Source organism: Phaethon lepturus, unplaced genomic scaffold, assembly GCF_000687285.1.
Source record: "Phaethon lepturus isolate BGI_N335 unplaced genomic scaffold, ASM68728v1 scaffold1163, whole genome shotgun sequence".
Classification (NCBI taxonomy): domain Eukaryota; kingdom Metazoa; phylum Chordata; class Aves; order Phaethontiformes; family Phaethontidae; genus Phaethon; species Phaethon lepturus.
The window spans coordinates 143,944-167,221 of NW_010529500.1; the positions used below are offsets into that span (position 1 = coordinate 143,944).

At 36.9% G+C, this 23,278-nt stretch overlaps 1 protein-coding gene across 1 annotated transcript in view; it reads right to left on the bottom strand.

The window, feature by feature from the left end:
- The window catches only part of LOC104618370 (voltage-dependent calcium channel subunit alpha-2/delta-3), a gene marked incomplete at its 3' end in the record, with an annotated part of 208,157 nt that overhangs the window by 139,785 nt on the left and 45,094 nt on the right, over nucleotides 1-23,278 (bottom strand). The window contains exons 4-6 of the mRNA XM_010283944.1: nucleotides 9,004-9,135; nucleotides 7,564-7,624; nucleotides 7,321-7,471 (exon numbers count right to left, since the gene is read on the bottom strand). Coding sequence (XP_010282246.1) covers nucleotides 7,321-7,471; nucleotides 7,564-7,624; nucleotides 9,004-9,135 — 344 coding nt within the window. The remainder of the gene's footprint in view (nucleotides 1-7,320; nucleotides 7,472-7,563; nucleotides 7,625-9,003; nucleotides 9,136-23,278) is intronic.

Here is a 23,278-nt window from a genome sequence, read left to right on the forward strand (position 1 = left end):
CCACGCCTTCAGTATTATTCAGTTGCAGAGTATAAAGGACATCCACACTTCCACAGAGGACATGCTTTAAGTCCCCTAGCAACCCCATTTTACAGAATCAACCTACTTCAAAAAAGGATGAATAAAAGTGTTTACTCTCACATAAACAGCACAATTACATGGACAAAGCACTTTCGTTGTCACCATGAACATAGGAAAACATAGATACTCATCCTTCTGAAACCCAAGTAATTTGTGACACTACTTGCATTTGTGGCATCTAATTCACCTTGAGTTTATTACTATCAAAAATACTTTAAATAATCTGCTGTGTATGGCAGAAGAAATTGGATTATGCCAAGGTGTGTTAATGAGTATTTTATATAATGCTGCTCTATGGATAACAAGCATAACCTTGTGTTATGGAAGTGTTCTGTTTGTTAACAGTTCTTCCTCTACTGTACAGATACAAATGAAAGCATAGTAAGAAAAACCTTTATATAAAAAGGTATAGCAGCTTCTGATGGTTTGAATTCTTGCAAGGGTGCATTTTTATGATCTATTTTAATTTCTATAGTCTTTGCAAATTGTATACACTTTAATTTTTAAAAAACTCGAATATGAAGAGATGGAAAAATTCACTGGACAAAACTATTTCACTTCTATCTCTGTGTTTGACTATTTCTGCTTAAGTCCATGAAAACTGTAGAATTCTGATGCAACATGTGAAAGCATTCAAGCCGTGTTTGCTGCTTAAGCCAGCACATCCACTTTAGTACAACTGTCAGCTTCTAGTAAACTACCCAACTTGTGCTTCATAGCATCTATTCGATTTCTTTGTCCTTGTCATGGGTTTTTTTTCAGTGTTACTGGTGATATCTTTAACTGCGCCAACCTTCAAAGTGGAAAAAGGAAAATATTCCCCCCACACTTCCCCATGACCTTATCAGAAACTTGAACTCAGTTCTGCAGCTTTTCTGACATTTAAAATTTTGTGTTTGGTGAAATAGCTTCCTGATCTTGAATCAAAAGGTTGATTAGTAACTGCTGACTTTGCCAGCAATACCCAGTTATAGATCTTTTGTTAATTTATCTCAGAAAAAGCTGTCATTTTGCTTTTCAAGAGTCTTGCACTACATTGCTTTCTTATATTTCCTAGTGTTGCACAGTCCCATACATCTATACTGTGGCATATGACATCTTTGCATGTTATAGTTGTGATAGCTGTGAGCGCCAATACCTGTGCAATAACCATGAATAGCCTGTGTTTTGCTGAAGGAAGCACATAGAGAAGTAAAAACAAATTACCCTCCTTTCTGAGCTCCTCTTCCAAAATGTCTGTCTACTTTCATCTCCCTTATAATTTAAACATTCAATGACATTATTATTATTATTCTATTTATTAAGTTGTATTTATCTGTTTTATTTTGTCACCCTACCTATTTATTTGCACAACAGGCATAAAATAAAATGAGTGGGCTAAAATCTGAGCTCAGAGGAAGCATGTAGCTGCTGACCTGCATTGTATATTCAGATACTATTCATATTCTGAAAATGTGAAATATATATGGTTCTAGCACACCTACACAAAGTAGTTTATATTTAGCTTAGCATTTTCCATATTTATCCTTTATCATATTTAAGCTGTTTGGAGCAAAGTCCACAGGAAAAAAATAAATTCACATTTTGTTGTGCAAGAATACAGATAAAAGATTTCATGCTATATTAAGGCATACTCGGATATCCAATACAGCTCAACCTAAGATCCAGCAGTGAAGCTAATCCAGAAAAAGAGCTAAAGGAATTGGTATTTCCAAGACCCACTAGTGTTACTATGCCCAACAAGTGGCACACAAGTGCAGCCCACTGCTTGGAGCAATCATATGGAGGTGAGCAATTGGCTGCCTTCCCCTTTCTCAGCCTGATCACACATTAGCTGTACAGAATCTGATTATTCAGGCAGGCTGAAAAGTAAATTTATCCATAATCTATTCTGTACGACTACAAGGACTGCAAAGAGAAGACTACACAGAAACCATTTAAAATGGAAAATTCTACAAACTAAAAACAGGGAACTATACCACTGTGCTCTGAATTAACAAATACTTTTATTCTAATCAATTTTGCTAAAATCATGTGACTAAAGCATTAAAATTAATTTAACCTTCTTGGCTCAGTTAACATTTTGTTAATTTAGAGTTTACATTTTTATAAAAGCATTTAAAAAATTTCAGCATTTGGCAAAATTAATACTCGTTTTATGATAAACTAGTTAATTTAATGCATGACTTGGAATTATACTTCAAAGTGAATTGAAAAAATACGCCTTTTGTCTTGCTGTTTCAGGCATCTCTGTTCATGCACTAGCGAACTGACCTTAAAATTTAACATAGGCAGCAAAAAATCGCTCTTGTATCTCAGCAGTTTTTTGCAATTTAATCATCTAGTCCATCAATTTCAAATAGATTTTACAACAACCTACCCATGAAAGCTAAAACAATTTCCATTTATGTTTATCCTCTGAAAAGACCTGCACCAAATTCTGCTTTCTGCTATATATACACATAATGTTAAAAGTATATTTATTGAAAAATCAAATGGATATGAAACAGCTCAGCTAATGTACTGCTAGTGGCTTTTGGGTTTTGCTCTTGGCTGGCTTGGAGTTTCTTTTGTGGTACCTTACTGCATATTTATAAGAGTTAATTGAGTTTTTAATGATGATAGTACGTAGTGACCTTAACTCCCACTACAGTTAATGAGAATCCTACAAAAACAAATTCTTCTGTATGGAATACTGAAACACATAAGAACAGCCTGAAAAGCAAATTGAAAAAGCTTTTAAAACTTTTTGTACAGTGCAATATTGTAAAGGGGGAATAAAAAACCTACCAGAATTGATGACCACAAATCTTGCACAAATGCTTTTCAGACCTCACTTTTTCATCTGCTAGGTTCTGTTTCCTCTTCTTCCACCAGCATAGATACCGATTTACTCAATGCTCGATTCTTTTCCATCCTTGACCCCCACTGTCAACAGAGCCCTGTCTTACACTAGCCCAGCTTCTCTAACCTCATGTTCTCTTTTGGCTAACTTTAAAGTGCTGTTCCTTCCTACTGTAACAAACATAAAAGTTTCTCATCTGCTCGCATAACCCTTCCACTTGCTTCATTCTGACTGTTGCTCATCTGTAAGTCCTCTCTCATATCTTTCATTACTATTTCCCTTGCATTTCCTTCTTTTGCTTCAAAATGCAGGCATGCTTTAGGGTTCTCCCCTCTTGTGAGAATACGAGTATCGTGGTTTAACCCCAACCTGCAACTAAGCACCACACAGCCACTTGCTGATCCTTCCCCCCATGCCCAGTGGGAGGGGGAGAAGAATCAGAAAAAAAAGGTAAAACTTACGGGTTGAGATACAGACAGTTTAACAGGACAGCAAGGGAAGAGAAAATAATAATAATAATAACGACAATAACAACAAAAGAATACACAAAATAAGTGATACACAACACAATTGCTCACCCCACCCGCTGACTGATGCCCAGCCAGTTCCCGAGCCGCAGTGCCCCCAGCCAACTCCCCCCTATTTATATATTGAGCATGACAACATATGGTATGGAATAGTCCTTCGGCCAGTTTGGGTCTGCTGTCCTGGCTGTGTCTCCCGTCCAGCTTCTCGCTGGCAGGGCATGACAAGTCAAAACATCCTTGACTAGTGTAAGCACTACTTAGCAACAACTAAAACATCATTGTGTCATCAACATTATTCTCATACTAAACCCAAAAGTATACCAACTAATACAACACTATACCAACTACCAGGAAGATTAACTCTATCCCAGCCAAAACCAGGAGAGGGGGAGAGAGAGAACTCCTTAACTTATTTGACTCCAAATTCTTGACCCAGTTCCTCACAGAAGTCTTCTGTTGCAAGTATTTGTTCCATTAATCACTATGCACAGTAAAGCTATTCTGTCAATCACTCAGGCTCAAAACTTTTGCTTCATCTAGGAAGTACACTGTTTGTCCAGATTTCCCACAAAAAGCTCTTATTCCACCTCAAATTTTGGTCTGGGAAGAGAAAGAGGTACTTGGACATTTGTCTCAAACTTCTAGATGTCCAGCAGCCCTCACAGAGCAATAATTTGGACAGGCCTTTCAGAAAAATAATTGGTATGAGCAAGTATCAGCTGTATGCTATGTGAAGAGTAAGTCTTCCACATTTAGGCACAGTGCATCTATTTTTGCACACACTGCACAGCTGACCCATTCTAGATACAGCGACTTGCTATATATGCAGAGATCTATGTTACAAAGGGGACATATGTGTATCTTAACTTCACTTGAAACTGCTTTCACACCACCAGGCTATGTCTAAATTGTAAAGAGTAAGATATAGTCTCACTCAAACATTTGTCTATAGGTAAATGCTATATGGGATTTATCAGTGCTTTCACATCAAGAAGCCTCTTGCGTGGGCTTTGTTGTCTCATCTTTTGATCACTAAAACAACCTCTCCAGTCTTGACAAAGATCATTTACCTTGCCGGCACTTATTCAGAGCAGTGCTTTATAAGTAATTTTTGCTGATCGTTTAGATCACAGTAACCCTGGCTTTACTGTGTACCCTCGCTATGTCTTCCTCTAACACCAAAATTTAAAAGCTCATAATCCAGCCCCAGGCTACCTATGCCATTCCTCACTGAAATGTCCACTCCCTTCTCCACAGCACCGGTCTCTGCTACCAGTTTGTTACATTTTCAAGCAAATAGATTTTGTATTTTCTTTATTTAAATAAATTATTATTTTTTTGCCTTGTGAGACAGCAAGGATTATATTGTGACACTTAGTCCAAAACAACTCCTTAAAAACTCAGTGAATAATTTCAGGTTCATATTTGCACAGTAACTAAAACCATCAATGTCCTAATGAAATAAAGTAGCTGAGCTCATAAGAATAAAATTGCATTCTCAGTTCCTATTTCAACAAATAAACACATATTAATCCTAAAAGAGGCTATAGAGAGGAAAGAACCTTCAGATTAAAAGATTATCTCAGACAAATGCTATAATTACCACAGAAATTACGTATCTTTCTAACTATTAAGAATTTCTTGTACTAACCAAGCTACATATTAGGTGTAAGCAGGAGAGGGCTGCAGTGCCAACCTGTGTGGGACAGGGTCAGGAACCGCCGTGTGCCGGTCACAGCCAGTTCCAGCTGGCACCAACACCGGTTTGAGCGACCTGTGCGGCACCAAAACTGCAGCAGCAAGCCTGAGGGGGCCGTGGCCTCCTCACGCAGGCAGGCGTAAGGAAGAAGCCATCGGGGCTGGAAACGTGTCATGCTGAAAGGAGCGTGCTTTTGGACACCAGGGCCTGCAGCTGACCCGCACCAGGGCAAGGACACCCCCTTACGGGACTGCAGCCATGGGTGACCTAGGCTGAGGTGGGGACACGCCTGAGGAGCTGTGGCCCATGGGTGACCCGTGCTGAAGGGAAAAGCGAAGAGCAGCAGAGGAAAACCCGTAAGCAGCGAAGAGCGGCAGTAAGAAACCAATAAGCACCTCGACCTCCCGCACCGCCCAGCGCCTCGCCCCGGAGAGGGGAGGGACTGAAACCCTCAGCGAAGGCAAGGGCTGTGAGAGCAGGGCGCGGGGAGGCCGGGCGCTGGGTGGGAGTTGCGCCAAGGCAAGGGAGAGGAAAGGCTCAACTGGGTGTTTCTTTCCTTTTTTCAATACCCGAATCAGTGATCAGAAGTTCGTGTTAATTGGCAATAAATTCCACAAAAATTCTGTGACTCCATGCTGTTTTACACACAGCTCAGTTCTTTTTCAATTAAAGTTTAAATTTAAAAAAATTACATTTAGTTATTTCATACTTGCTTTTTTTTTTTTAAATATTTACAGAGTGTTTCTACTTTATTACTTAAGCAAAACCCTTACTTTGGATTCTTGCTATATACATTTTTACATTTCTTTCTTACAGATCAGCCTTTTGGTTTCCCCAAAGTAAAAAAATTCATTTAAAAAAATTCTTTTTTATTCCTGCACCATTCACAGTAACAGTCACAACTACTGATAAACACAGAGGTTATAAACTGAAAAATAGCTGGTCAAGGATCTTAATAATTATTTAGTTGAAACATTCTTTCAACTTACAAAAGTTATTTAGTTATTAGTCACAATTTTTTTGAAGGACAGTAAACCTTTTTTGGTATGGTATGTAATTATGTATTTACACTACATGAGTTTCTGTTAATTATGCAATTACCATGCAAGGATATTAATATGAAAGATATTCTGAGATAATTGATTGCTATGTGTTAAAAATGCAGTAAATGCACATATACTTCAGCCATATATACTTCATTCTCCATACAATCTCAGCGGTGTCACTGGGTTCATTTATTTTAGTACACAAAGGGCACTCCCCTTGTAGCAAAATAAGGCCAAAATCTTCAACGTTCAAGAGTTTGAAGACATTTTTACTATTTATGCATATGATAGAACCACATATTTATAAAGTATTAGCAAAAGAATATCAGCAAAGGAGAATGTATAAAGCCACCTATTCCTCCTTCTCTCCCCCAACCCCCAGCCAAATCGTAGTTTTGATGTCAGTTTTGGACTTTTTAAAGCCATTCTTACCTACCTGATTAATCCCATTACTCTTAAATACTATAAAACTATTCTCTTGTCATAGATTTCAAACATGTACCTGTACCATGGAAAACTAGCTACTGTACACAAATAACAGGAACTACCGATGATCCAGTTTATCACTGTTAGAAAGCACCGGTAATACCTCTGCACATACATACATTCCAGATTCACCCTGAGGAAAGCATGAACAATGAGGCGCTGTGTTGGCATTTTGTCATGCCATACAAGCTTCAGCAAAAGCTAAGATCTGGTTCTATTAATTCTTGCATATTAACCATTTTGCAGTTTGCAGCGTACTCAAGAAGTTGTAAAGGCAAAAAAAGGCGGTGTGTGGGGCGCGAGGGTGGAACACGACAATGATGACACACCCCAAAGTTAAAATTAATGTAGAAAGTTCAGGCAAAGTACAAAACAGATTACGATTCTTCACAACTTCCAAACTCCAGACAACTTGTTTAAGTGTTTTCAGATTGCAATTCATAGAAAAACAGTTTGAAAACACTGTCACCTGAAGAAGTTTGCACTGGAAAAAATCAGTGTCCAAATGGTTCGGATATCATCTTATATCCATCACTCGCCTGCAACATTTTTCAAGTGCCTTGTGTGATGTAAAGCATGACAGATAGCAAACAACGATGAAAGAAAAAAAAGGAAGAAAAATCCTGAGACACTCACAGCAATTATATTGAAGAAGTCATCATCTCCAAGGGTATCCAAAATAGATGAAACTGTCTGTTTTGCAATAGTCAAGCGAAGCCCTTTCATACTACCACTGACATCGACTAAAATTACCACATCTTTTGGAGAAGTTGCTGCCTGGATGTACCTAAGACAAAAGACAAAACAGCTTGTTGTTTTAAATACTGAACTTTTCTTCCTTTCAAATTTCTTAAACACTGGTGGTCATCTATTGCCTACCATTTTCTATTTCTGCAGTCAAATGCAATGACTCCATTCTCATCGGGTTCCCATTTAATTCCTGTTTTAAAAAAAGAGATAAATTAAATCACAACATTTTCACAGTACCTGTTCAAAATGTATCTGTGGTTTGGGGCAAAGTAGCACTTAATGGAGTGTCATACTTTAATCTAACAGGCAATGGTATTATAACATAGGAAATGCTGAAAAAATAATTTAATGAAATAGGACTACCAGAAACAGTATTTTTTTTCCTCACTCCTTTTTAGCCTGCTGTACGGTGAAAACCTCTTCAAGCCTACTTTGTTCATCATACTATTGTCACTAAAGTATTGTCATACTTGGTCATTGGTGCTGGCAAGCTTTATCACATGCTTGGCAAGTCCCTTTCAAACCTTGAGCACTTACTACCCATGGCTGATCTCATACTAACTGCTTCACTCACAGGTCATACACCTGATGTTTTTCTCACAGAAAAGGTAAATATCTCCCAGTTGTCGGCCAAAGGAAATAGGATAAAAACATCTCCAAGCAAAATAAAATGACAGGGAAAACCTTCCTGCTTTTTGCACTTGTTTTCTTGCACAAAACAAGAAACAGCCATTAAAATAAGGACTAATATTTTTTTCTAACCTTGAAATATCATGGAGCTTGAGGACTGAACTATAATCTAAAACTAAGACAGATGTAGTAGCCATTACTTTCAGCTACTTCCAGACATACTTATAGTAAACTTGCACACATTGAACTCAAGACTTCAGACATAAAAAACATGGGTTGCTAAACCATGTCAGCTAAAGGCACAGTTCCTACTATGGGCCTGATCCAAAGTTACAAAAGCTGAAGATCACTTTATTTAATATGCATTAAATTTGGTATGTGATTAAACAGAAAACTAAATAGGTAACGATATATATTTTAACCTATTTTTACATAAATAATACAAGGGATCTAATTACCTTTTACTACAACTGGTGTGAAAGTAAACTTTAAAACAAGTTTTTGAAATCTTTAAATGTAAAGATGTCAGGTTAAGTGGAAGTCCAAAAACTGAACATTACAATTAAGTCTTACTGTATGCATCAATAGAGCACATACTATCTAAGTTCAGTTCTATATGAAGGGTCTAATCTCTTTGCCCTCGTTCTCCACAGTCTGTTTAGAAGTCATTTTTTGTATGTGTGTGTATATGTATATCTGAATAGGAATATATACAAGTACATGAGTTATCTTGGGAGGTTCACCTCCAAATGAAAATTGGTAGACAAAACTCAGAACATTGTAAATGTTGATTAGAAATATCTCTCTCCAAAAACTAGATAAAGTAAAATCAAACTTGCAAGTATCTGTGAAAGTCATGATTTGTGACAGTACTCAATGGCAGTTTGCAGCCATAGCATTCTTTCTTGTATTTTAGGTAAGAGTTTGTATTCTTCTTACCTGGATATTGTCTGAAAAATCCTTTTGCACTTCCAAAGTACTGCCAGATGAGAGAAGGGTCACGATCAAAATTATCAACAAACACCTTGTTTAAAGATTCTGACCAATAAACTCCATTTACAATGGCTGGATCTGGGAGGGAAGGGGGTAGAAAAACAGAGAAAAGTTATTTTCCCTAAATAGAATCCCTTAAACTCTATCATCTTCATCAAACCAGAAATCTAGTGACTACAAACTACTGCAGAAAATCTTTTGGTTTCTCTTGTCAAGTACGTGATTCAAAATAAATTATACACTTAAATAATGAAAGTATGGTCAAAATACAGAAGAGACACCGGGTACATTTTTTAGGTAAGTTAAAATTGCTCGTTAGAGCATCTATCTGGAACTACTGTACCACTTGTTCTGGAGAACATATATGAGTCATTATAATAATAGATTATTTACTCAATTTACTTTCCCTAAATGCATGGAATGTCTCATGGCAAAACTGGTTTTTTTGTTGTTTTGTTTTTTTTTTTTTAATTTTCAACTTGGTAAAACAGTTTTCACTATATCTGAAAGTTTAGGTGTGAGAACAGAAAGTGCAATACCTTTTATTTCACACATGAATGAATTATGATATGCATACATACACAAAATCTCATGACAAATAACACTGACTTATTTGGAAAACACTGGACCCAGTTCTCACAATTACCTTATTATTTTGAATTCCCATAGAAAGAGAAATACAAAGCAAATCCTTGATGTTGAAAATAAATTATTTCTATTTAAAATCTGTTTATCAATTCCTAAAAACCCAAGTATATTTTTAAGCTGCAGATTTGGTTAGATAGTGGGAAACCAGAAATAAATGAACATACCTTAAAAAGTTACCCAATTTCAAAGTGTGAATTTTAAAAGATAGAAACAGTTAAAATATACTATATTCCCAATTCAATCTGCATGTGAAGTAGCAGTATAGAAAGGAGCAAATGGAACTAAAATCACAGATGTTATTATTTACTTTGTAAAAGTGTGCATACATGAATATACAGTAACATTTGCTCAAGTATTTGGAATAAAGCTTCCATTAGGTTGCAAAATAATATCACTGTACTGATTTCAGAAGACTGCTTAGAATGTGATTTTAATGGAGTGGAAAAAGGTGAATTGTTATCTTTCCTTACATTCATCAATAAAACCAGGTGGAAAAGGGAAACGTCTCAACTGCAAATCTTTGAACATTGCTTTCATCTAAATATTTAGGTTTATATAGGTGTACTGCTGAAAAGGCAAGGTCAACAAAACAGATGTTGTTTTTAAAACATGTCTAGTTAGTTACTTGTTTCTCTGGAAGATTGCATATAGATCTAAAATCTGTCCAACCAGACACATATCAAACAAACCAATGTCAGTAGTCCAATGGCACTGCTTCAGTTTTGCTTAGCTGGTAAAATCCATTGCCCAGTTGTTTCCAAGTCTCCAGTTACTCCAAAAAGAAGCTGTGATTAAGACATCACTAATTAACTGTCAAGACTGCCTATCCTGGGATCTATCATAGTTTGTAAAAATATGCTCCTGTTTCAGCACCCCAAAATTTTGATCCATTGTTCAGCATTTAGACATTATATGAGAAGTGAAGCATTAAAATGAGACTCCTATACTCAGTCCACTAGAACTTCCCAGGACTAGTTCAAATACTGTTATTTGTATATCGGTATCTGAATCACTAAAAAGCACAGTGGTATTTATTGACTCAGCATTACAATATTGAGATAAGGTGATAAGTTTAAGTCATCTTTGAAAAAAGCAACATAGTTCAGAGAGTTGGTTTTGGATTGTTTTGGGTTTGTTTTTTCTCCCCCCCCCGCCCCCGCAAAGCGTAGCTAGAAAAGCCTGTTTAGAGGAAAAACAAGGAACTTTTTGTCATCCTCTAGAGGAAAATATAAGCTCTTCATATACCCTTCAATCATCAGGATTAGTGAAAAGCCAAATCAATCAAACAGAATAATTATATCATCATTTATATTTAAAATAAACCGTAGTGGTTCTCACCAACTCGCATTCGGATCTCATTCCAAGACTGCACATTGTACCTTAGTATTTTACAATATCATCAGTTTATCACATCTTCTACCCTGGATTCCTCAGAGGTTAATTTTCCTAATGAATCTATGCTACACTGCCATTCATCTAAGCAGAACCTTCACTCTGCCTCCCAACCCAATGATAATTTCCTTTAAATTCTCTATACACTCGAGCTCCATAAGCTCATGGGAAACTCTTCGTTGTCCACCCCTTAAGCTCTAAACTGAATGTGAAATCCTTCCAGTGGGATTTGAAAAAATATATTTATATTAAAAATACATATATAAAGCTACTGAAAAAAAAAATCATATGAAAATATCCATGCCACCACAGTAATGGATTATTTTTTTAGTCCATCTATGAAAAGCCACTTAATATGTTTATATATCTGTACTACAGATTAGAGAACTCCATGGGAATACAATGAGGAATTTTCCCTTGCGCATGATTGGTTGAGTCTATATTCTGCCTTAGGTTGACAACACTAATCTCTAATCATCCAAATGCTGATCACCATAAGCATTAATCCAGTAACTCTGGAACTAATAGGAATTTTTTAGCTCAAAGGAGCATTAAACAGGCATCTGAAATAAGAAGACACAATTAAAATGTGATCTGTGATGACTGGGTTCCTTCAAAATGAAACCCAATGACAGTTCACTACCTTCCTATCTACTATGCTGGCTGTTCTTTTTACACTACACCAAGTTACATTCTACGCATCAACCATTCTTATAAAAAAGCAAATAAAGTCACACTCAGTTTAATCCTTAGAATACAAAGAAATGTGAAGCAGGGAAAAATGTATTTACAGTACAAAACTGCAGTCCTACAGGCTTCATGTGGAAATCGTGTGTCTTTACTGGCTACTGTATCTTCAGGCAGAAGGATTTCAAACCCAAGCTCCTTGTTCTGAATTTGATAATGGCTGTTACATGGATGCATCTCTGTCCACATGCACCACCCGAAATATAACTAAGTTCCTGACCATATATCCCCATTAAAATTTTACAGTCTCATCTTCTAATAACCTGTATGTTATTCTTGTAGTAATTACACTGAATTGCTTAAATTGCCCCCACTACTTCATTTAGAAACAGTATTCTTGAGTTTTTATATTACTGGTGAATGTCATCTGCATCCCCAAAATAGCTACAGGTCAGTAGTGTTAAATTAATGCTTGTGAATATTCATAAATTTGAAGAGGGAGAAAAAGAATAAAAGATAAATCTTAATGTAAATGCAAAATCATTAACATGATGTTATGGGGGCTCAGAGACAATAAATATAAATAGCTTCTGCCACAATTCTTGAAACACAATTTCTGCTTTTGCTTCCTGGCAGTAACAGCTAAAATATAATTAAAATATTCCCTTTCCCTCGCCTTTTAGATGGGCTGGCTTGCAACTACATGGCATTTTGCTCCACTGCTGTTTGGGTAGCTGTTACCTGGTTTTTACTGATATTTAATATAAAACTAACCCCCAGGCATGAATCTGAAACATAATTGCCAAAGAACAGTACAAATGCATGTAGCAATTAAGTTGCTGTCATAGATACAGCTGACCCAAAGAAATAGGTCTGAAGTTTGAAGTCTCAACAAAGGCAACAAAGCTGTGCAGACTGAAAGATGTGCAACAGCATGACAAAGGTTAGCACTACAATGAAATACATTTAATTCACAGAATCCATAAAAATATCTAGAATAGAGTAAGTCTATGGAACAAAACTAATAGATACATGATGCACTTTGCTTTCTAATTATTCCAGCAAGCTTTGCAGAAAATAAGGGAGACCACTGAGGAATTCAGTGACTATGAAGAAAAGGCAGAATACTTGTCTTTCTTGCCATAATCTGCTTTATTACCGAGAAAAAGGTTACCTATGATCCTTAGGGCCCCTACCCGCCCCCCTCCCCCTTATATTACCATTTTAATATAACCACTAATTTCTCCTGGAAAGCTGCCAAAGATGCTGTCATCCGAAATGGTGTTTCTTCTTGTAATATCTGATGACATCGAGGGCAACCCCCAACATTGTGGAGCAGTACTGTCATACAACAAAGCAGCGCGAGTGCAGCCTACAGGACCAAGCACTGGAAAAGGAATGCAAAATCCAGCACCCTTCTGGCTCACAGATAGCAACAATATCAGCTTAGTTTTGATGACACTGACAACATATTTAGTCTGGTCATATTTTAAAGAATAACAAAATCACATACTTTGCTGGGACATACACCAACAACCTAATAATTATGCTACTCAACACTAATATGAATGCTTTTCAGGGTGGTCCAACATATTCAAGGGCTGGGGCTGGTTGCCAATTTTGGCAACTGCCTTTGCTTTTTTCTCTGTCTTCCCCTCCCTCTGCCTTCACTGGGTAATGTGGATGCATCAGCTCACAGATCAAAGCATCCGGCCATCTGTAGACACAAAAGAAGGTGTTCGTCCATTTTGCTTCATGTGCTGAGAAGTATACACCAATGCCAGAAATCACATTCCCTCATAAGTATACAGGGCGGTAAAGACTTCAAGTGCGTGACTGTATAGAGGCATAGTAGTAGGTATTTAGTTGTTTCAGCTCCCAGTGTTGCCCTAGTAACATTCCCCTTCTCCTTTGAAGTGGCAGTAGAAGAACTGGAGTATGGCCAGATGTGTTTATTTTTATATACACTGAATTTCATGAGTGGATTTGGGTTGGGTTTTGCTTTTTTTTTTTTTTTTGGCTTTTTGGAGGGGGGTTGGGGAGAACAGTGTGGTCTGAGGTTCTGAGGAACAAGGTGGTCTGAGATTCAACTTCAGTTCATTTGAAAGCCAGATTTACAGCTGCAAACTCTTCACTAGCACCATTCTGAGATAAAGATTCAGTTCTGACTCTGCCAAGAGCGTGCCACCTGATGAATTATAAAAAATGTCCTGCAGCAAATCAGTATACCTTTGAGGTCACCCATTTGGCTACTGACCTGGTTTGACCCTCCTTAACTTATCAGTTCTAACAGCTAAAATCAACCAGTATATGGACAGATCTGTGCATTGGTTAGAGCAAAGCTCTGGAAACAGCATAAAAGCAGAATCTATGAACACGGAGCATTACTTTTTTTAAAAATTAAAGGAGGAACTTGGAGCAAAAGTCAAAGGCTTCACTTACTGTCCATCCCAGAAGAACAGGAGCCAGACACATGGGGCAGTTACACACCTATCATAAACACAGTCTAAGAAAACAGTATTGCCTACCCAGCAATCGCTAAGAGGCCTTTACCTGAGGAGAACTAAAGTCAAAACCCAGTAATCCTAATAGATGATCACACCAAAAACTGTGACCACAGATACTAGGATTTTTCTGTATTTTGAGAAAAACATACTAATTTCCACATTTTTGCAGGATACGAATTGAAGATCATGAAACCTGAAAGATCAGTAAGAAAATACCCTACCACAGAACTCTAGGATGCCAGGGTCCGACTGAGAGACAGAATGAACGACATGAAAAACTACTGCTAGAAACAATTTTCCAAGTAGGAAAGGGAAAATAAATGTTCAGAACTAACCAAATTGACTAGAGACCCTATATGCACTGCAATTTCATCACAGAAGCAAAATTAGTCTTGAATACTGAAAAAAAAGAGGCAGTTCTGATACATGGCAAGAATAAATTTCTGCACAAGCTGATGGAACAGTGACTATTGAGCAACCGGGAAATCTAAACCTCTGTGAGTGGCAGGGCAGGAAAAACTGTCAAACAACATGGGAAGCCAGTGGAACACACTGCAAATCAGAGGAAAAGAAAGCAAATGTGACTGCTGCTAAATGAAGCCAACTGCACTGTAAAATATTTAACATGCAACATACCAAAAGGGACAATTTTAACAGAGCTGTTGTCAAAGTGATATATGATAAAGGCAAGGCACAGCCTTGGAAACAAAAGATATCCTTATGGAAATTTCTCAAGGACAGACCCATTCACAAATCTTCATACAAGCCATTTAAAACACAAGACCATGCAAACCTGTAAAATAACATTTCACAATAAACATCTAATTCCTATTGCTCAGATATTCAGAGAGAGACATGGAATTATAGAAACGGTTACACGACACAGCACGGTAAGGACTAAAAAAATAATGCTTTGAACAGGAGATGTTAAAGACCTCCTAATTTTATCAACACATCATGCCTCTTGCATAAACCACATGGAGGCAAAAGAACCTTTAGAGAGAAATGTTTTAGCATGTAAAATGCATTACAGTTGTACTGGGCTATAATAAACTAAACCTCTACTGCTACGTTTCTGGGAGTCTGAACATGCAAGTATCAGATACGACAGCACAATTATCTATTAGCACAAGTCATTGTCTCATCCTCTCAAATCAATGGTCCCTTACTGCTGTAGTGCTTTATAATCTTTATGTAGCACTTCTTCCTTGCACAAAAGATCACTTGCACAATTCGAGTAAAATGGAAGTTTTACTCAAAAAAATAGTTGGAAAAAGCCTCACAGATATGAAAATGTTCAGCTGGTTCAAAATCTCTGAAGCTAGTATTAAAAAAACCTGAAAACACTGAGCACATCCACAAATGCATCTTGGGATGAATACATGACAAAATCAGTTATGAATTCTTAAACACTATTTGCTCCTTCAGGAATGTGCCAAATAAAAGGTGCAAGAAACACACCTAGATAAACAAAGTACATTGTAAAAATGCCTTTGTAAGTTTTTAGCCAACAATATTTTGAAACTGTTTATATTCTAGCCAAGCGTACTAATATTTGACCAGAAGAGCAAGCCTTCTCCCCTCTTCACAACACAAATTCAAGAAAAATCAAAGAATGATCTGTGTTACATAGCATGATGGAGAGACAAATTATTACTCTATTCTAAAATAGCAGACAAAATTAATAAAAGGTGTCTTTAGATAAACTTCTATGATTCTTTGCCAAATGTCAATCTTCTCTGCTCCATACTAAACAAAAGCTACATTTTTTACATTCGCCATACAACCAAATGCTTTGCGTATTCAATTCTAAAGGTTTTCAGAAACCCAGAACTGTTACGTCGATTACCACTAAGTTTGCAGATTAAGGATGCTTTTCCAACATAGTACACGGAGAAAATAAAGTCTTGAAAAATCTTTAAATAAACTGAAAAACAAATAAAACTCCCCAGTGCATTCCTAGCATATAAACTCAGTCCATTAAAAATAATCTTGTATTGAATCATGAGATTTTTTTCATTAATATATTCGACACTAAAGATACCCTCGGTACTTTTTCCTGATTGTTATTTTCAGTTTAGTTAACAGAACATACCCCGATTCCTTTTTCTCATTAAAATAATTCAGCTTGAACATACAAACCTGATCCATTTCCTAGAGAGGCAGTCAATGGGACCCAGTGCAAACTTATGCTCATGGAACTTGAGGCAACAGACCTCCCTCTGTTCACTCTGAGCCCACTTACTTATATACCCAGGTAAGTGCAGCGCTGGACCATACCGAGATACCTATTCCAGTGCTGGAAGTCACAGACCTGAACTAGCATGTCAGCAAGCATGAGTTAATGAGGAGCCTTATAGCAAGATTCATTATCTGCAACTCCACACTCAGCAGTAGCCTTTTAACGCTCTCAGTTGAGCTCCCGTGTGTACTATGGATATGCCTTTATACATTCCTATATGGGTTACCGAGTACCCAGGCCCGAGTGGACAGGAACAACAGCATTAAACAACTGCTGCTTCCAACCTTTCACTGCGGGACCTAAACGGTGGCTCCACAGCTAATCAGTCAGAGAAGTTGAGATTAATCAGACACAATAATACAGAAAAAAGGAAAGATAAAAAGAGGAGACAGAGTAATTATAGACCAATAGTAAATGATTGTCACTTTCTTATCCCTGGAAGCAACAAGCAAGTAGGGGAGGCATCATCAACATCAACAGAGGCCTCTCAGGTCAAAAAGCCTCTTAATGTTATACTTGAGATAGTGTGCCTTAACAAACCTTCACTGGTTCATGTTTGTCAAAAGGCAAAGCCCAACCCCAAGTAACTAAGCAACAGCTGCTGAATAAGGAGTGGCAGACAGGAGGGCTTTTTAGAGGAAAAACTTAATGTTACCATGTAGCCTGTATCTGACATCTAGTTGCCATGGTGATGTGGATGTATTAGAAACATACAGATTAGATCCACAGCCAGAGACAGACAGACTAGGATACAAGAAAGATAAAGCACAGTACACATCTTGAGTGGTGATGCCAACATTTCCAAAAGGCTTGCTGTTAAAGACAGAGAATTGAAAAAAGGAGAAAAAAAAAAAAAAAAAAGTGAAACTACAGCCCTTTGCAAGAACAAAGCAGCAGCCTGAGTAGACTCTGGGAATCGGATCTGAGGCAGAATTTGAGCAAAAACAGATGGAACAAGTAGAGAAGTCTGTGCATCTTTGTCCAATAGCCAGTAAGAGTTAAAACAAAGAAATATGGGAAGATAGGAAATTCTCTGCAACCTTGACTAAATCAGTTAGACTAAGAAAGTTCCTTTTAAATTAAACAATGACCAAAGTTAGGAAGACAGTGCAAACACTGTCCTAGAGATCTTAAAATGTGAAGACAAACAACTCAGGGGAAGGATTTCAAAATATAAATATCGTGGTCCAGGACAAGATGTGGCCACGACTATTTAAATAACAACTGCAGGATGTTGAATTTTCAGAAGCATAGTCCAGAAAATCATCTACGACAGTGACAGACAAGATTTTATTTCTTAATTTCACACCTTGCAGGAAGAGAGTTTTATTTATCTGCTAGCTGCAGATTATAATCTTTCTGCATCACTTGAGAAATGAATTTTTTTTGGTTCTAATATTCTAGAAAATAGGTAATCTCAATTTTGACAGCCACTGGGAAGACATTGATAGGAAAGTATGACTGAATTATATTCATAGCTCTTTTTAAGTAAGAAATTGAAAAAAAAACCTCATTTAATCAAAAAATGGTTGTGGTTCATCACATTTCAATATCTTTTAGAGAAGGCTCTATTACATGTAGCAGGGTGGGGTTTCTTCCTACGCATGCAAAACTTTTGGTTAGAGACTGCATTTATTGACTTGTAGTGCATAAACTCATCGCTCAGCATGCAGTGAAAAATCACACGATGGAAATGCTATTTGACACATGTGATACTCTTTACCGGTCTCTAAATTGTTCAAGCAAAACTTAGAGATAACTTGTGAAGTCTAAGTCTAAGATCTACTTTTGCAATGTTTCCAGCATTCAAGAAGTAAATACGGTAAGCAGAAAAGCACACACTAGACCTGATGCTTTTGTTACTAAAGACACTGAGTTCAGAATTATTTAAAGCTGTATTGCATTCATACTCTTTCTAAATCATTTCTTAAAGTATTAGCAAGAAGGATGGACATACAGAAGGAAGGAAGGAAACAACTACAAGAAAAGAAAGAAAACGTCTTGCAATAAGACAAGGGGTAATATTTTTAAAGTAAAAGAGGGTAGATTCAGACTAGATATAAGGAAGAAATTTTTCACTATGAGGGTGGTGAAACACTGGCACAGGTTGCCCAGAGGTGTGGTAAATGCCCCATCCCTGGAAACGTTCAAGGTCAGGCTGAGCAACCTGCTCTAGTGGAAGACGTCCCTGCTCACTGTAGGGAGGTTGGACTATATGGCCTTTAAAGGTTCGTTCCAACCCAAACTATTCTCTGATCTACAACCCAGAAAATACTATGAGAGAACACAAATAATTCATTGCCAACTTTCCATAGTAATAACAACAATCATCACCACCATAACACAAAGCTTTTAAACATAGGTTTAGGTCACATGATAAAATCTATACTTTCAACAACCAGTAAATGATAGGTGACAAGAGAGACAGAGAGAGGCACAAAAGACAGTACACGTGCTAAAAATAATCATGTCATGAGCAAAGCTATAAGAGAAAGAGATAAAGCCTATTTCTGCTGAAAAGCAATGCAAGCTTGTAAAAAAAGACCAAATCAAACATACTAAGTCATGGAAGAATGTTAAATATGGGCTCTCCACATGGAATGCAAAACAATGATAAAAATTGAATTTAAATCCATAGGAAAATACAGGATATTTATAGTCATCTTGTCTCTGAAATGAGTGAAGTCCAAATATACTTGAAGGATTGTAAGATACTGTTTAATCATTTCTTTTATAAATCCATATTTACTCAGAACGATCACTGTCACAGAGTCGAAATGGTTGCCAATACTTGAATGTATTTCAAAACCAATGGTGTGGAATTAGTCTCAGTATGGTATTAGTTTAAGGAAAAATTAATTTACACTATTATTGATGAAGACTTCTTTATCTTTTTACATCTTATGGCGACTTGTAATTGTATTTTACATTCATGAACCATTTTTAAAAAATGCTGATGACACAGCTTGAGACTCTCAGCAACATATTGTGTGCCTTATGTCTGTTAGTTGAGTTGACATAAACCATATCTCCTGTTGACAGAAATGCTCGAAAATATTCATGGACTTCAGCATCCATCAGTGAAAAAATCTGCAGTTATGGAAAGCACTGATAAAATCCCTTCCTGTACTTCAAAAACACCAGAACAGCAGCTATACCACAGTACAAGGATGGAAAGAGCAGACGGAAAACAGTCAGACAGCCTTCTCTCAGTTAAAATTTATATTATTGCTTTTATTTTTCAAACCAGCAGATTAACTCTTGGACAGTATAACACTGATCATCAAATTTTATTTTCCATCTTGGTTCTTCTGCTCTGTCAGTAAAGACACAACAACATCTTGCACTAAGGCTACTACTTCATTATCTAAATATACCTGGATAGATATCTGACAATCTGCAATCCAATGTAATATTTTTTTTTCTGTCTTTCTCTCTTTTTTCTTTAAACACCTGAAACAAAAAGTATTTGGAGAAATTAATTTTTCACCTGCTCATGCCCACACTATTCTCCAGCTTCCTTAAAAAAGATCTTCCCCATATCATACCTGTATTTTCTTATTTAACACAGAACCAGGCCCAATGATTTAAAAATGTAAAAATAATTTATTGAGGCACCTGCCAATTTATGATAGCAGAAATTTTTATAAGCTAACCAGCCTCTGGGCTGCTGATAGATATTTGCCGAAGACCAGCCAGTCTGATAATAAGAAAAAAATCTTTCCCAGCGCCAAAAGTAGCAACTAGCAGAATGCACATATTGTAATCTAATGTCATGGCAGGAAAGAGGGAACTGTTACAAGGAGAGATTTTTAAAAGTCAATTATTTGATTTAAACAATATCGTTCACCTTCTTCCCTCTCAAATACATTATAGTAGGGAATGAAGACTTAGTCAGCTACAAAATTTACAAAAACTTGACTGTGTCCCCAAAATGTATTTGCAAATCATGTGGCAGTACTATGAAGTATAAGTTGCTTGACGTAACAAAGGATGGGAAAATTCAGTCTTTTATAGTGGCAGACGTTATGAAACGTCAGACAAAGTTGCAGAAAAATGCTGAGAAACGTATTAAGTATAAATAATGTCAACATTAAAAAGAAATCAGTGTAAACACTGTGCTAAAAGTTCATGTAACTTCCTTAATTTAAAACATACTCATACAAGGAAAAAGTTGAAACATGGTTCAATAGTATAAGCCCCATTCTCCATTACAGATGAAAGCTGGAGAGTAACTTTCCAGACCCAACACTTTTGAGGAAATTTTACGGTTTATTTTGACATGTCATTATTAAAATCAGTAATTGATTCTAACATATTTTCTTCTTCCTGCACAGAGCATAATTCCTCCCTGAAGCAGAGTCCACCACCTTTTAGATGGGGCAGTTATTAAGTTTCTATAAAAGGAAAAATGTATTTGAATAACTATCTGCACATGCACAAACACTGGTATTTTAATTCAACTTAAGCAACAAGTAGGAAAGCATGAAGGTGCTTTAAAGTGCCTTCCTGAATCAGAAAGCCATTTATGGAAGATAATTACGATTGTCGACTTTACTGTATGTAGTCTTGTTAATATGCAAAACCGTGGTCACAAAGCTATCTTGCACCCATAATATTGCCATGCAATACTCCAGTGAATCACGCATATACGCCAACATCCTTTGGGGTAAGTACAGACTGCCCAGCTCTCCACCACGTAGCATAGAGGTGCCTACATGTCTTTTCCTCTGACATTCACTAGTGATGAAAACAAAAATACATTTAAAATAATAAAGAGCATTTAAAATTTGAAAAGCTAATCTTTATCTGGGAGTAAATTTGGACTCTTTCCTCAATGACTTAATAAATACAAAAAGCCCAATGGATAACTAAGTCTTGCAAAGCTGTAGAATGCATTTAACTCCACTGTCAGCTGTGTTAATAAGTTGAAGGTTTATCCTCTAGGAAATACTCCTTCATTATAAAACTCAGCAAGTAAAACAAGATTATATATATAGTAAACTAGAAATGACAACAAAGGAAAAAAACCCCACTAGTTTGAATCAACTTATGAAAGCCTACTTCCTTTCTACTGCCAAGAAAAGTTATTTTTCTGTCTTTTAAAAAAAAAAAAAGGCAACATCAGACATGTTGCTCAAGCTGCATCAGATCTGAGATAAAAGATTATCCTCTTTCCCCAGTCTGCCTCTGTTGGCACATGTCGACTTCCTCCACCACATATCAGAGACTGCTGTCAAGAGCTGGTAGGTAAATTCACATACAGTCATCCCCATCCTTGTTCCGTCAAAATTATTCTATTTTCAAACACTCTACTAGGGAAAAATGCTGATCTGATTCCTTTCACCAAACCAGTTTTGGGAAGAGCTTACAGAACAGCTTATGACAGCTGGTTTGAATGGGACAGTAATACCCAGCAAGCACAAGTGGCAGAGCGCAGTAATTTCTTATCCCCCAATGACCTGCACCTGACATCATATAACCAATTGTGCCTCAAGACACTTCACAACTTCTTTATAGATAATTCATCTCCAAAAAAAGGTACAGAAAGCCTTGTCATAACCATAAGCATAAAGGAGATCAAGCAAGAACTAGTTCATACAGCGCTTCCAAGACTAAAAAGTCTTCCAGATGGGCAGATGCCTGCTGTGATGGATCTATGCAGCTGCCTGTTTGCAGTCCTAGGGTTGGAAGAGGCAACTGCAGTCTAATACTGATTTTGCAACAATAATGTCATTGACTTCAAGGGGTCCAACCCCCTAGTTTGCACCAGTACTTGATAAAAGAGAATTTAGTGCCAGCAAAATAAGTTAGTCAATTATGTTAGTTAGTGATCAGTTTAATTCTTTTTAAGACTAAGAACACTAGGAGAATGAGAGAGTAAATTTTGCAAAATACAAAAGCCCACAATTCCAAAGACCTAAGGGAAAAACAGGAAGGTACAATAGAAAGATAGTTTAAAAGGCAAGGAGAAGTGCTTGCGTCCAGAAATTTCTGACCTATTGAAGAGAACCTGGGCTTTTCCCCTTTCTACCAACTACAAATGTAAAGTTTTCCTTATCATATAAACAAAGACTGACTGCAAAAGCTCAAAAACAGGAGTTGTTTTCAGTTGATATTGAGATAATGTATTTATCAACATCCCCTTGAATTTCCTAGATTTTATGCAACACTAACCTAAGCAGATGAGATCCTGCTGTGTGTCACTTCTGGTACTGTACTATGCTATACTTCACGTTTCAAGAGGTGCCATATTTTAGAATTGTCTGAGTGTATGTCACCAAGACACATTCACCCTCACCCTGGCTTTGGTTTTCATCTACATTCCTCTGAAATCCACATTTAGCCAAGTATTCATGAGCCTCTTCCAAGAACTTGAAAAAATGCTGACTGTAAACTCAATAGCAGAAAACATGTCGTTACTGTCCACAACTCTAGGTAAATATGAGGTGACACAGACTCAGAAAAAAGAAACTGGAGTAGGTTCTTCAGCTCAGATACAGCACGTACTTTGGACAAAGAATGTAGGTTTTTAAGAAGTTAAGACTACCTACGTTCTCATACTAACAAAAGGTAAAATGCTACTCTATTTTTATTTTACTTTTTTTATGCTGTCAACATCTGCAAGATCGGATTTGAATGTCCTGAAGCCTTCTTTTATTATGTCCTCGTGTACATAAATCCATTCTAGAATCCTACTTTTTCCCAGTGGCAATCCTACTGCCAGAAACCATGTTCTCCATGG